Raw genomic sequence first — 16468 nt, 5'->3', positions numbered from 1 at the left:
GTGATATAAGGTCTTATATTGGGATTTTATATACTTTAGCAGTTGACTCGCAACTGACAATGCTCAGGAATTTTATAAACATGAAAAAAAACTTCCTAAAGACAATCCAATGCAACAATGTTTCTGTTATTAATCGTGATTCTAGCTCTTTTTCTTTAAAAAGGCCACAATTAATAATATTCTTGCATTAAAAGAACGATTGTGATTAGGGTTAAGGACCATTACAAACTGATTTTCCACCTCTGCAATGAAAAAAGCCATTACTTTTATTTATCAAGTTTTGCAAGCTGTATAATCGATGATCAGGATTATGCATTCCTGCTGATGTGGCTCTGACTTAGACCATCAAAGGTGCTTGATTTGTGTTACTGCATTATCAATGTATAAGAGATCAAGTTTCTAGTATAAATGAATGGCAAGAAGAGAGAATTCGTATTAATTCATTATTCATTCTCTCTTATAGGATCCGAAGAGAAACTTCAGCCAAGTGAAAATGAAGTCACATTCATTCGTGTAGACCCTCACAAACCCAATGGTGTTGATTTGGACACTCTCATTGATTATTCTGAGAGTCAGCTGTCAATAGACAGGAGTTGCAAAAACATCTACCCCTCCCAGGGACCCCCTGAACGCCGTAGATCTGTCCCCGAACTCTCCTCCGGATTTTGTGAAGGTAGCGACGGGCGGGGTGTACAAAGGGCAGGTGAATTTATTCCCAGCTTTGGACACCCTTATCTTGAGAGTGTGGCGGAGGAAGAGAGGGATCGTCTAGTGTGGAGGCCCAACGAGGAGGATCGATCCTCCAATGGATCAAGGTATTCAAGGTATTCAAGCTCCTGCTCCAATGAGTCACCGGCCTCACAGGAATCCACTTGTTGATCCTGCTAACATCCATGAACAAGTCCTGTTGCAGAGAAAGCAGTATGGTGTGAACAATGGATAGTACTGACACGTCACGGGCGTCTCATAGTATTCAAGCAGAAATGTTAGTTTTACAATCCTGTCAGGGTACTCTTCTTTCAGATGATTCACATGAACAGGTCCGGTGTATGTACTCTACAATGCCACGTAAAGACTCTATGATTAATATGTTCAGTCAGCTCGTTCGATATACACAGGCTCAGTCTCGGCCTCCGATAGGATTTAAAAAAAAAAACAGAATCCTCTTTTATCAAAGCTTGATTATCCAATGTCCTGAATGAGCACGATAGAATTACAAAGCGAGAATAAAATCAACCGGGTCTCCATGTTTCTGAGCAGGTCTCCAACATGGTAGAACAAAGTTGAGAGATGAGATTCTCCAATCGAATGGACATTCAATATTGGGACCAACACATCACAGTATTCAAGAGCCTGTGGTGATTTCATCATCATCTTGTCACATTGGAGAAAGAATGACCAATTCAGGAACCAGTGAAGTCTTCTTTTTCATGAACTGTGTGTCTTTGGAGAATAATTTGCAAGATTGTCAGTATCGGAGGAGAAATGTATATGGAATATGACCGATTTAAAAACAATCGGGTCCACTTGTTTCTGGACAGGGTATCTGCATAGGAGAATAACACTTTACTTTTTTTTAAACTCTCATTTTGTAGACAGTAGGCCTATAGGGGAAAAAAACTAGTATTATGAAATATTCAATTGTTTCTATAAAGCAGGATGGCAGTGTTGGTGAGTGTTTTTTTTAAAATTTAATTTCTTTGTTGTTGTAAATGGATTAATGAGAATGAATTAAATTTTATTTTGAATTCATTAAGAGTACTTGTTTTCTTTTCCTCAGTAATTTAGTTGATAGGCAGAAAACTGAGCACTTAGAAACATCCGTATTAAGCACCCTACAAATCTTATAATTATCATATTGTTATTAATGAAAACTCTTGTTTTGCATTATTTCTTCTGCTGTTAGCTTTCACTCGGACTAGTTGCTGACACGAGGACCTGTAACACAAAGCTTTGCATTCGATTGTAAATTTTGAACAAAGAAAGTGATTGGTATAGTTTTATCGTAAGGGCATGCACAGCCTGTTTCATGTTGTTCCACTAGTCATTTGCGAGTCTGCATCAGGGACCTGTTTCATAAAGGACTTACAACTCTTACTTTACCATTATAGCAATTACCATGGTAACGGGGCAATTAAAGCCAATCGCTATCAAGGTTTCTTTGGTAGGTGCCATAATGGTAAGGTTGCCATACTTGGAACCCTTTATGAAACGTGCCCCAGGCATTGTCAGACTAAGCCAAGTGAGATAGCAGCATTACATAACTGTTACTGGGCAGCAAAATGAATTCCACTCTCCATGATAGACATAACCTCTTACCATGCAGCTCTTTGTGATATTTGACACTATTACCCTTTCTTGTACTTCTCGAATATCTCTTTACTTTTATGTTTTGCTCTCTTCTAAGCGCCTTGAGCATTCAAAGGGGAATGAAACCTTCGGAACAAATAGGCTTGTGTAGAAACAGAAAAATCAAAGAATAAGAATAAAGAAAGTTTGAGAAAAATCGGACAGATAATGAGAAAGTTATGAGCATTTGAATATTGCAATCACTAATGCTATTGAGATCCTCCTATTGGCAATGCGACAAGGATGTGTGATGTCACTGATGAACAACTTTCCCTTTGGTGGACTATAAAATACCCTCAAAATGTCTCTTTTTGCTTTTTCTTATGATGATACAAACTCTTTATCCATGATGTATTCTTAAAAAATATGTAGTACATGCCCTCATGTAGAAAGAACACATGATTTATGGATAGATGTGATAAAAGAGGTAATTCAAGTGAAATATATACTAAAGTAATGGGGAGAGTTGTTCCCCAATGACATCACACATTTTTGTCGCATTGCCAATTTGCTATCTCCATAGCATTAGTGATTGCAATATTCAAATGCTCATAACTTTCTCAATATTTGTCCGATTTTTCTCAAACTTTCGTTGATCTGTTTCTTTGATTTTTCTGTTTTCACACAAGCTATTTTGTTCCAATGGTTTCATTCTCCTCCTTTAATCAAAATGGAAAAGACACTATATAAATCATATGTGTTATTATTATTCCTAGAAATTTTTAAAGAAACAATTGTTTGTTTTTTGTGTAGTAAAACCCCTTCATCCGTGCCGTTATGCTTTGAGCGAAATTGTTTCTTCCAGTAGGCCTACAGGAGTCTGTGATGTTTTTCCTTATTCAGGTTCATGTAATCATATATTTTTCTCTTTATTTTGTTTCCATGGTGATGCAGCAGCTGGATGATACGTTACTAGTTGTGTGCCCGATTCAGGCTGTCATACTCACTATGGAAATTTATTAAACAGTCCTTTTTAAGACTTGCCATGTACATGTATGACAAAGAACCGTAGAGTGTATACTCCTATTTTTCTTTATGCTTCTAAGCAGGACTGGTGTAGATATATATGGTTGTTATATGTAAACATGTATTTATTTTTTATATAAAGAAAGGCCCATGGTGTATGAAGCATGAGTCAAATGTTGAATGTGTCAGAGATTATTATAAAAAAAAAAAAAACTATAAATTCTTTTATAGAAAAGTCAAGATAAGTAGTATTCTTCCAATTATTAAACTGTCTTGTCATGACTCCAAGAATATATTAGCACCTATATAAAATGATTGTATGTATTTAGCAAACTTTTAACGAATTAGCAAATAATTATCGAATGTAATGCATCATCAGATTTTTCAGAATGATTTCAGTACATATACCTTTGTGATCGATATTTATAGTGATATTCTACTAGGTCTTTCATGGTTGATGCAAATGATTATCAGTACTTTCTTCTTCATCTTGTTATCTTTCCATGATTATTTTTATCAATACAATGTTGCTAAACAGAATCCATGATCTGTTTTATTGAATGATATGTTTTTTAATTGAGCAATATACATATAGATGATTGTAATTATGATTATATTGAATGTACCTTTTACGATTGGATTGAATTGAATTTGCATTTGATTTAGATGAAATGGGGCTAGCGATGTGAATATTGTAAGATAGAGACAATACTTATTTTTGTAAAAAAAAGTGTTAGATACCACAGTAGACAAAATCAAGCAAAGTAATCTGGAAGCTCAAAATGCGGCAGAGGCTTTAAAAAAAATTCTGATGATCAGAAGAGAATGGTAAATCATGGAACTATGTGCCAGTCACTTATATTGGTAAGTCATTGAAGTGCTTAAAAATACATTTTTTTATATATAGTACTTTTACCATGGACTTATGCAATAATTATTTTGATTTTGTATTGTGGATGCAAAGTAAAGACTAGGTAGGCCAAACAATAAATTAAATAATCAATCAATCTCATTTGATCACTCTGTCTTTGATGAGTTTCACAGGAAAATTTACTTCTCCAAAACTCTCATATTGGGTATCACCATTATTTTTTTTTATTTGATACTTTAGCAGACATTGTAAAACTCCATTTTGTGAATGGAGTGAGTACTGATAGTAGTAGCTAAAATAAATGATTGATCTTCTGAAGTATATTAGATGCTGCTTTTATATATTACCATTATTTAATATTTGATTTGTATTTATAAGAGTATGTGAAATATACCATTTTAAGGACCAAAGCTTTTGACTGGGAAATTTGAATGTAGTACTTTATTTTTTACTGAATGTCATCTTGTTCATATGTATTTGGAATTTTGGAAATGCGTTTTATTTTCTATATAAATGATCATGCATAATGAAAATATCTTCAGTTTACTCATAACATGTTGACAGTATCATGATCTTTTTAATTTGAAGGTTTTGTATGTTTTATAGAAACAAACAAAAAACAAAAATAATTCCATATGTACTTCATAATATATCATATGAATGAAAATAGGATTTTGAAAGGATTGGAAGAAATGGTTACATGGATTGTGTTAGCACTTTATCTATTATTATATTTTTGTGAACATATCATTCTTCTCCTTGATATTATTGTTATAATTATCATTGTTGCTGATGAAGTTGTTGTCATCATCACCATCATCATCATCATCATCACCACCACCACTATCATCATCATCATCACCACCACCACCACTATCATCATCGTCGCCGTGGTCATCATCATCATCAACACCACCATCATCATCATCGTCATCATCATCATCATGCACCACCACTATCATCATCATCACCACCACTATCGTCATCATCATTGCTTTGTTATTTTTTTATCTGAGAAGGATCAACTTCAAATTTGGCTTATATTTGCACATTTGAGGGACAGTCATCTCCTTAGAATTCTGGGTCATAGGGTCGATCTAACGGCACAAAGGTTATTGCTTAAATGGGGAAAATGTGATGAAATAGTAACTGTTTGACAGATCAGCTTGGTGCATGTATGTATTTTTAGATTGGCAGTGATATATTCATTGGATGTCACAATAAGGCGAAAAGTTGTAGTGTTCATTTATCACTGTCACAATCGCATTGCATTACATTTATATATCCAGCAGATAAAATTTGAAATAAAATTTGTTCATGAATACAAATTTCAGTGACAATCTGATGAAAGTAATAAAAGTTTTTATAATTCATTTTAGAATTTAAGTGTCCAAAATATTTGAGATCACACATTAATGGCAGCAAGTGGAATATATTTAGACTGTACAAAGTAATCTCTAATCAATTCCATGATGCTTGCTCCAGCAACGATTAATCTACATAATAAATTCCACACACTGATTGAATGGCTACTTTCAACCCCGGATCAAACACTCTAACACCAATAACACTAATGCAACCATTGCCTTAACCCTACGTCTTATACAAAATAAAGCCCGGAGCAATTGGTGCAGGTGAAAATTTCGTGTGACCCTTCACTCATCATCATCATAATCATCATCTTCATCATCATAGTTACAATTTGTAATAGTCGTGATACAGGTATTTACTGTGTTTTCATTCATTTTTCAGCTCTCAGGAAGCATGGTTGTCTTTCATTGTAATACAAAGTCGTGTTAGGATGTTAACGCTTGTATATTAATTGTAAATAATACACTCTAGCAATCTTCTATCAAAAAGATTATTTTTCATTAGGTAAGTAGTTTAATGTTTATACCGTAATCAATTTTTAGAAAAAAAAAACAAAGATTACCAGGTACTTTGATGAAAATTTCATTATTTCAATTTTAATTGAGTTTGTTTCATCTACATAGTAAACGTGAGTATGCACTGCTTCTTAACTATGAATTTAATTTTTTTTTTTACATTCCAGGAAGTTCGTATCTGAATGTAAAATGATATGTGACACAATTCAGGTCACAAAATTGCCAACTATCAGTGAGGGGCAATGAGTGTAGATAAGATTTGACCTACACTCTTCATTTTTTTTCAAACATAAAATATATTATGTTTTCATATGTAAATTTGTTCATAGGCACTGGCGGATCCAGGGGGGGGGCACAGCCAGCCCATGCCCCCCCCCTTGAGAAGCAAACTTAAAAATTTGAAATTTGAAATGTAAAAATACCCCCTCTTGAAAGTGTAGAGCTTTTTTATTCTTTCTTTTTTTTTCTTTGCTCCAAAAAATGTGCCCCCCCCCCATTTTGGGAAATCCTGGATCCGCCCCTGTTCTTAGGGGTACCATTTTTCTGTCATGGAATCAACACATTTGCAATGTGGAATTGTATAAAACATGCAAGATGCTATAGGACTAGCGAAGTGGTGAAACTATTTTATTCAATTAATCTGAGAATTTGTCTGTTCCTATTTATTTAAAAAGAATGTCCTCTCTCACATTTACCTGATAGTGGATAGTACCATTCTACCCAACAAGAATAATTCAGAATTTTTTTTTTTTTACTTGTATATACATATATATGATAAGAAAAGCCTTGGAGATCAAGTTGTCCACACAAAAAATATAGGAAAATTGTAGTTTTTTATTGTTTTTACTAAACAACCGATACAGAAAACTCCCTTATTTGATGTATGCATATATATTATTCACAGTTCACATATTTTAACGCTGGATGGTGAAAATGTTTGTAAAATTATGCAAATAAGGATCAGTTTTAGGCCTACTGGCTCATATTCTGAACTCTGTTTTGAGTGAATCCCTGGTCTTAATCTGTGATAAGTTCATGGGTCTCCAAAGGTGTCAGCAATTTTTTACACTGACTGTATGTTTTGTATGTTTACTTGGCTGTTTTTATAATGATATGATGGAAAACATAGTGGTCATTTTCATTAAAAATGAAAATAATTATAAGTTTTGAATTTTGAGTGCCAAATGTGTCGATAACATTTGTATAACTGCTGTAACAAGATGTGCACCATTCATTTCTACACACCAAAATCTGTGGTTGTAACCGTTGTACGTAGAGGACCACACAAGTTATTTAACACCAGTGGTAAATGGACAATGTTAGTTTAACACCTACAGGTGTTGTTACAAGTTTGGTGTTATGTTCAATCTCTAGGGTGTAATTTCAACACCTCAGGGTGTGAGCTTTAACACCACAGTTTTTACAGTGTACCCACAGTTAAACCATATAATGGTTTAACTTAAACCAGAGTTCAGAATAGAGGCCACTTTGAATTGTTTTGAGGTAAAATATTTTTTTGTAAGCATAATTTGCTTAAATTTGTCGGAGGTGAAATATCACGCTTTTCTGTCATGTAGGCTCATATTGTGTGTTATTTTTATAAAATTATACAATTGGTAAGTTTATTATTTTTATTATTATGCCTTCTATTATTACAAAGTGTTTTATGTAAATTCCAAACCATTCCATGCATCTTTTCTGTCTAAAGATAGTGTCTAAATTTATGTATCGTTGGGATTAATTTCACTGAAAGTGTTGGTAGATGGTCCATTAATTGTGATTACTGGTATCTAGATATATCATGGAAATATTTTATCTACGTTTGTGTCATATTTGTGATGTCTGAACGTATCTGTTGGCAGTGTAATGGAAGCTGTGTACAAGTTAATACTTGAATAAAACAGATAATTCTTCTAAACTTATTAACAGCTGAGTTTGATTATAATTGTCTCTGTATTTCATGAACAAGTGCGAGTTTGTTTAACAGAGATCTATATGAGAGAGAATTTAGTAGAACATTTTGAGGTGAGAAAAAGAAGAGAACAATAAGAGAGAGAGAGGGAGGGGGACCTCTAACACGCAAAGTAAGTTAAATTTCAAAGACATTGGTCAGGGGGCGGGCCTTTTGAGAAAAAAATTAAAATTTGTAATGTAAAAAGTCATTGAAACTTAGGTGTGCCCCCTCTTTTTAAATTGAAGACCTTTTTTTTTGCTTTTCAAATTTTTTCGGGTATGAAATATCTTTAATTTTTGTGTCAAAATTTTCCTCTGAAAAATTTGCCCCCCCCCTTTTTGGAAAGTCCTGGATCCAACCCTGACATTGGTAAATATGACATAGATCATAAAAGATGTGAAGTTGCAAGAAAACCATCGGGTAGAGCAGCTAAGCCCCCCCCTCCGGCCCCCTGGAGTTACCAGGGAAAAAAAATCTAAACATGAATGCTCAAAATGATTATGCAAATCAAGAGTATCAAAATTAACAAAATACATCATGGCCTTTATTCTGATTGAATTTGGCAATGTTGTAATCGTAGACGGCTATTGCAAACACAACCCCCTCCCTGTCTCCCAGTAGGGCATACATACTTGTAAGAGTATGTGTCCAAATTGATTTCAGATTCAAAATCAAAGTTTATTGATTTTTTAGAATTCAAACAAAAAAGTATAGATAATTCTCAAATTGGTAATTTGTGACAAACAAGGTAAATATCGCAATTCTTTGTTTTTTAAAGATAAAACCCATTTAAAAAAATTATTTTCTATTCCATTTCTTTTCATGCATTTATTTCAACACTGCAAGAACTATATATTCTGTTCATGCATGACAAACATTAAATTATATAGGAATTCTAAAACAAAGAGAGATACATAAGTTAAAGCTAAAATTATACGGACAAGGATTATCATTAAAAAAAGTTTGGCATGGCCAGATACAAGAAGAAAAGACAAATATTAAACGCCGTCCTTTTGGCCCCTGATTTGCACCCCACCCCACACAAATGTCCATCCCCTGCCTCCTCACAGTCACAGCACCCCCGGGCAGCATCGCTAGCGAGGAATGTGCGACCTTTGACCAAATGCGATGAAACGTGAATAGCGTTCGTAGATACGAGGGATAACATAGCGCTATTATCGATGTGCGTCAAATTACGTCGATTTGTACCATAGAGTACTAGTATCTCTATGTTTTGTACCCATTCGACAGCCAATCCCGCTTTGCGTGATGATAATTTCTTGCGCTATGTATCTAAAGAGAGCAATGGACCGTGATTGTTTTGAATTGGTAAAATTTTGCCGGTGAATATTTGACTAACGTTTTACCAAGATAACATGATGTAGCAGAGTTACATTGGAGACAGGAAAGGCAGATATATATGTACAGGGATTTATGTTCATTTCGTGGTACTCTGCTATGACAAAATGAAGAAGTTTTTGAAAGGCAGCAAGAGTAAAACGACAGCCCCTGCGGCTCCGGCTTCGGCTACACAGTCGGGAGCGGAACACGCAGCCGAAGCTCCCGGCTACGTTGTCAAAGAGAAGGACCTGTCCAAATTGCACAAAGCGGCCTGGACCGGTGATACCATCAAAATTAAGCAACTGACAAAGAAAGGCGATGTGAATGTTCTTGACAAGGAAAATAGGTAAATCAGAATGCCAAACTGTTTCTCAAGTTCTCTTGGCTTGACTAGCAGCCAGCCGTCTGTTTCAAGGAGTTTTTTATAACAAAATTCAATTTTAATAATAATATTTTTTAAATTTCTCCTCGACCTCGTACACAGACTCAGAGTACAGACAGCTCGCAATCGTGCAGCCATGGACATGGCATTAGGGGGATAACAATGCAAAAATCTCCCTGACAGCGCTCATCGATTATTGTCTTTATTTCATAGAAATATATAAAAAGAACTGGACCAAAATAAAGATTATTAGGTCTAGGCCCCTATTCTGTTTTGTCCTGAAATAGGCCTACACCAAAACTGGAAAAAAATAAACTTAAAAGGAAAAAAAACAAACAGTGGCTTACTTCGGCTGTCATGCAACTCCCACTGGCACTTTCCTGGTAATATCCGAACTTAATGGTAATACATAAATATATTGGCATTGAATCCCTGTACAGATGAGATAGAGTTAGAACTTTGGGCTCTGTAATTAGTGAGTGGAGCCAACGGAGTTCAGTGGAACAACTCATATATTCAGAGACCGAAGCTGGTCTACAACTTGGCATGCTGAGAGAAAAATAGTTAATGATCCTGCTTTCCTTTGGAAATTATTTGAAGTCTTGGCTTAGACCACCCATGGGTAGCCAGGAGGCTCCTAAAAAGTGAACATCATAATGTACATGTATGCTTACTCTCTTTGGAGCCGGGGATTGCGTCCCATTTATGTGTGTGTACCGCGAAAAAACTTTCGCCCCCCAAGATTTCTATTTTCCTTCTAAAAGATCTAGCCCTAAATCGTGTAAACAATAATTCAGTAAAAAAAACAAGAAAAATATGAAAAGATGGGAGAAACATGCTTGATGTTAAGTTAACGCTGCCATCTTGTTGTCCTATTGTTCTTCGCCAACAGTACAGACACTAACGTTGGCGAAGAACAATAAGAACCAAGATAGGGGCTGTCTCAGTTTTCGAAGATTTCTCCACACAAGAAATCTATGAAAGTTCATTCACCTGTCAAGTGCCGACATCAATTGAGTGTGCTAGTCAATGTAACTGTTAAACTGCTTTAGAAAAGATGTCAAGCAGATGAAGGTGGGACGGTCAGTGGACTACTTTAGTAGGGACAGTGATTTTCCGCAATTGCGGAAACGGACGGAATTCACGGAAAAGGCCTTTTGAAAAGGAAAGTGGCATTTCAAACGGAAAATCACGGAAAACGTATTTTCCCTCAAAATACACAGAATAGCAACAGAAATTACTCCAAAATAACAACAAAATGAGAATATTAAATGGCCACAAAACCCCAGAAAACACGATCTCACTTCGCTACAATCATGACAATTCACACATCGTGATTGCTCTCGACATCAGCACACTCGATAGTACCCCGCGATCGTACCCGGCCGGCCGGGTTGAGCTTCAGATCGCTCAACTGCACGGTCGTGTGTTGCTGCCCTCTACGTTTGAAGATGTAACAGCACGATATCGTGGTCTTAAAATCCAAGATGGCGGATTGGCGAAAGTCGTTGACTGATGATAACGATGTCCAAAAAACCCCAAAATTGTCGATGAAATTTAATTTCACCGTAAAATAATGCTAATTATGTGAAAGGTGAGGATGTATGCATGCTAAATCAGTTTGAAAAATCATTAAATACACCAGCATAGATCCGATTAGAACGGATTCTATTGTGTTGTTGGTACAGTAGCAGATACAAATTTTGGCCAGTGCGAGTGTATGCGCTTTGATTTTGCTATTCAATGTGTAAACGGAATTGTCACTTTTCCGTGTGTACAACGTCTATGGGGAAACGGAATTTCCGTTTTCTGACGTGCTGAAACGGAATTTGTGATTTTCTGAAACGGAAAAGGCCATTTTTTGAAACGGAAAATCACTGTCCCTACTTTAGCAGAATTCTGATTCAGATAGAGGTTACACATAAATGCCATGAAATTGGTTTGTATCACAGTTTACTTAACATGTACTTGTCTGGAGACCTCTGCTTGCAAACTCGTGATTTATTGATGCTTATAAGTCAAGAAGTTAGATTTTCTCAGAACAGATGCAAAAGGTAACAAACTTTGCTGATGTTTTGCCAATTATTTCACGAATGCTTGTTGGTATCACAATTTACTTACAATGTACTTTTCTGGAGACTGGTGATTTCTTGAGCTTATTGAGAAGTTTATTTTTTTCAGAATGGATGCAAAAGGTAACACTATTTTCCAATGTTTTGCCAATTATTTCACGAATTCAGATTTTATTTTTAAGAAAATTACCATTCTAAGTAATTTTGGGTTGCTCTTTCTGTCAGTGATATCAGTTTTTCAAGATGTTGATTAGATATTGAAATATTCGACCATGCACTCAAATTAACTTCACATCACCAAACTTCATAGAATCTGTCTAGATCCAATTTTACGTATGATTTTGTGTAAGAGGATTATTATTAGAATACATTTACACTTTGCTATTTACATTACTGTCAATGAAAAAACTTGACCTCTTACAATACTTATACTAGGGTGATCTTGTTGTCTTGTCTTCGGTTGAGTTGAGTTGGCATATACAGGCTTGCTGTACTTCGCCAACTTGGATTAAAAAAACGTGAGGTCACCGAGCAAGCAGGTTACTTACTAGGCTTTTGGGTAATGTTTGTTTTGAAGGAGTCCAGTGACAGTTTATTAGAGTTGTCCAATTTGTTCCAATCCTTAGTGGTTCGAGGGAAGAAGAGTTTTTTATGAGCCTCCCTTTTGACTACATGTAGTTGACGTCATACTACGGTCATAGTTTGATGCCATTTCCCCTTCTTTTTTATTAAGAGAGGATGATAGTGAATACACTATACTGCGTTCTATTCATCGGACAACTTGCCATTCTTCCAGCTGAGCGCTTTGAGAAGAGAACACTTTTGCAGGCATCCACCACCTTGACCCCCCTAACCAAGTACTGGAATAAGATCCTCCTGAAATACCAACTGCCCGATCTAATCGATGTCCTCATGCACCCTAATGGTCTGGAAGGTGATGGTCAAGAAGCTGATTTTGGAAAAGCGTATCAAGCTGCCCTCGATGCCATCTCCTGCAAAGATACCCTCTCTTTATGGAAAGACCTCACACAGCTGTCCTCTCCAAATCAATTCTCCCCCTAGGTCTCCCTCCTCACCTCCATAAAGCTCAGATTGCAAGAACTCAACAGCTCACCCAAACCTATCCCATCAATAAAAGAGTCCTGGAGATAAAGAAATCTCAAAGTGCTGAATGCCCCCTATGCAATGGTAAAGAGGAAGATGTCCTCCACTTTGTCGCCACTTGTCCCCATATCTTCAGCTCCATCGTTCTGCCTTCTAATGAAGCTCAATCTGGCTCTGCCAGAAGCTGAGGTTTCAAGATCTGTTGACAAAGAAGATCCACTCGCCTTCTCATCCCTTGTCCTCTTGCCAGACCCTACCCTCACAACTCTGTTACAACCCTTGCCCTTCGATTCATTCTTCAAATCCACACTGTTTGTGCCTCTATAACTCAGACCTTAAGTTCTACTTGACAATTTGACTCCTATGCACCTTACAGCTGACAGCTGTTGATCTCTGCCACCTATCGGAGGAAGAGGAAGAAGTTACATTTAAACAACATTTTTGCCCATTTTGACCATATAACCCAAATTACTGTCACCTAATGACATGTGACCAGTAGAGTTTTTAAAAATAAATTTTGCTATTTCAAGATTTACTTAAAGCAAAGTGTACATTGAAAAGGCCATTGTATAGTTCTGTTCGGTAACTACATGTAAATCTTACCATGTGTCAGTTGAACTAAAATGCAAGATCCAATATACATTTGTGATGTTATTTTGACAAAAAAGACAAACCCCGCTCTCTCCACCAAAAGAAACCCATGGTACTATGAGCACGGTATGAAACTGTGTCAATGCCTTGCAAAGTTTCTAGAGACTTCAGCTTTATTTACAAGGGCAGTTCTACAAGTACACTGTATGCATTCAACTTTTCAACTAATTTTTCTCGCCCTTTTTTATTGATCACAGAACCCCCCTTCACCTGGCCAGCAGTAAAGGTCACATTGATGTGATAGATGTGCTGATAGCATGTAAGGCAAAATTGAACATGTGCGACAATGACCAACGGTCACCTCTGATGAAGGTAAGAGGAAATTGTACTAGACTCCATTGATAACCAATGAAGAAGTCAGGCCTACATGTACCACACCTAATAATAAAAGCTTTTATAACTTTATTTCCAATTAGTTTATTCTTGTAAATGAAAATGTATTTCTTTATTACACAATTTGTCATTCAGTTCCCTTCATGAAGATGTGATAATAAAAATGATATTGTACGATTGACATGAAGCCATTAAAACTTGAGTGATCACTTGAATGATGCTTTGACTAATTTTCAAGACTGATGCATCTCATAATATACAGAATTGTTCTATTTTGTAGAATATAAGATAGTTCAACATAGAAAATACAATTGGTCAGTGCTATTGTGTCCCCTGTGAAAATGTCAAAGTTAAACCTGACTTCAGAATACGGTTCATTGTGTTCACTCTGTAAAGCATGCAAATTTAACCATGGGTAAAGATAACATAATAGTTTTGAATAATAATAATTATAATTGCTTATATAGCACTTAAAGGGGAAGTTCACCCTGAAGAAAACTTTATTGTAAAAATAGCAGAAAATTAGTAAAAAATATTGGTGAAAGTTTGAGGAAAATCCGTTAAAAAGTAAGAAAGTTATTAGAGTTCAAAGTTTTGGATTTGTGACGTCATAAACGAGCAGCTGTCCCATGTGTTATGTAATATAAAATGCATGAATTTCAAATTTTTTATGGTTCCTGATGACTTAATTTTGTTTTCTATTCATGATCGGGTGTGAAATGATTTGTCTATCAATATGCAAAAGGTAGAGTGAAACCATTTTCAATTTTCTGAGAAAATGACATTTCTTTGAATTTTTTACCATTCGCTATGTATGAATGCTGCTCGCATATATGACATCTCAAATCAAATAATTGAAATTCTAATAACTTTTTAATTATTTGATGAATTTTTCTCAAACCTTCGGCAATATTTTTTATTATTTTTTCTGCTATTTTTACAATAAACTTTTTGTCAGGGTGAACTTCCCCTTTAATACTTTGTCAGAAGTCTCTAAGCACTCTACAGTATATGCAGCATAATTACCCTGGCTTTAGCAGTGCAGCTAAAATACAGTGGTGATCAGTCCCAGAAACATATTCAAGGTATCAGTCAATGAAATCTGAAGTGATATATTTCTTGTTACTTTTTAATATTTTGCACATTATGTATGAAAAAATATATGAAAAATTGGTTTCCTATTTACCGGGTACATCCTTTAGGTGTATAAAAAAAAAATGCCATGTGATGAAAATAATCGGGGTTTATGATTCGCTATGTACATGTAAATTTATTGTTTAGACTAAGGAGAACGATTTATGATCATCTATTTGATATGTTTTTTTTACTGGCAGGCTGTCCAAGGTAACTTTGGAGTGTGCGTGGAGACTCTGTTGATCAACAAGGCAGATCCTAATCTGGTGGATAAGAATGGTAACACAGCTCTTCATCTGGCTGCTATAGCAGGAGCGCAGGATCCCACCCTCTTTCTCCTTGAGAATGGAGCGATGGTCAATGCAGCTAATAAGGTTGGTCTGATATGGATCCTTCCCTACATTTACATTGTAAACTTTTACTTTTGAAATGCATGTATCTACTTGAATGTTTGGGGAAAAGTAATTTAGTATTTTATTATTATGATTGTCAATTAGATTGATGTATTTCATGTTTTCTGTATCTTTTAAACATTAATTGATTAGTTTATTTCTTATTTAATTATTGTTTTTCATTTATTCATTTTATCAATTAAGCATTAACTACACATGTATCCAGGATTTTATAAATTGGGGTGTGGAGGGCGGATGGGGTGAAAGATATTTTATGTGTTGGTAAGTTTTGACAAACAAAATACAAAAAGGGTCCCATTTTTTCCTCCAAAAAAATCTGGATATAGTTTGTTTAGAAAAAAATCATCTGATGTCCTCTCCTGAAAAAAATATTCTTATTCTCAAAATTGATGTACTTTGCATCACTTGCTTTCAAAGGGAAAGAGGGGCACTATCACTTCATAAAGGGGCACTTATCAGAAAGTTGGGTCTTCAGGGTTCAATTGTGGCCAAAAGCTGAAAAGCAGGGGGAAAGGAGGTATGCACATGCCCTCTGTGCTCCCCTGAGACCCATGCCTGTAGAAAAATGAGAAGCCCCTGTCTTGATGTTACAATTTGACCTCCTTTGTTTATTTCTTTATTTTTTCACAGGATGGAAGTACAGCCCTCCATCTAGCAGCAGCCAACAAACATGATGAGATCATTGAAATTCTCCTCAATGAAGATGTGCATGTCAATGCCACTGACAATGAAAACAGGTTTGTCGATGCAATTAATATCTCTTAAAACTTCCTTGTACCATCTGCATGACGAGATGGCGGGATATTTTGACTAACCGTGTCGATTTAGTAGTATTATTTTGTCCACATGATGTGATTCCTTATTTTTCCAAGTCGACTTTACAAAAGGTATGTGCCATCATGATGTAACTCACCAGGAGGATATATAACTTATTTTTTAAAGTCTTCTTGGCAAGACAGAGTATCTCACGATCTTAACATAAAAAGACTGTTTATAGTCACCATGGCAAAAT

The 16468-nt window shown here is 35.6% G+C and overlaps 2 protein-coding genes across 3 annotated transcripts in view; both read left to right on the top strand.

Moving 5' to 3' along the window:
- LOC121411802 overlaps positions 1-2415 on the top strand; it is a 49293-nt gene extending 46878 nt beyond the window's left edge. Inside the window, exon 13 of the mRNA XM_041604665.1 lies at positions 464-2415. Within this exon, the coding sequence (XP_041460599.1) occupies positions 464-879 (416 nt within the window). The 3' untranslated portion in view covers positions 880-2415. The remainder of the gene's footprint in view (positions 1-463) is intronic.
- Positions 2416-9273: 6858 nt separating this feature from the next.
- LOC121411799 (ankyrin repeat domain-containing protein 26-like) overlaps positions 9274-16468 on the top strand; it is a 77675-nt gene continuing 70480 nt past the window's right edge. Inside the window, exons 1-4 of one of the 2 annotated variants that reach the window (XM_041604656.1) lie at positions 9274-9713; positions 13774-13888; positions 15244-15417; positions 16087-16193. In XM_041604656.1, the coding sequence (XP_041460590.1) occupies positions 9493-9713; positions 13774-13888; positions 15244-15417; positions 16087-16193 (617 nt within the window). In that variant the 5' untranslated portion in view covers positions 9274-9492. The remainder of the gene's footprint in view (positions 9714-13773; positions 13889-15243; positions 15418-16086; positions 16194-16468) is intronic. The other variant, XM_041604657.1, reaches the window with a different exon arrangement.

Source organism: Lytechinus variegatus, chromosome 3 (assembly GCF_018143015.1).
Source record: "Lytechinus variegatus isolate NC3 chromosome 3, Lvar_3.0, whole genome shotgun sequence".
NCBI classification, from domain to species: domain Eukaryota; kingdom Metazoa; phylum Echinodermata; class Echinoidea; order Temnopleuroida; family Toxopneustidae; genus Lytechinus; species Lytechinus variegatus.
The sequence above is the reverse complement of the archived record's forward strand: the minus strand, read 5'-3'. Positions and strand labels throughout refer to the sequence as shown.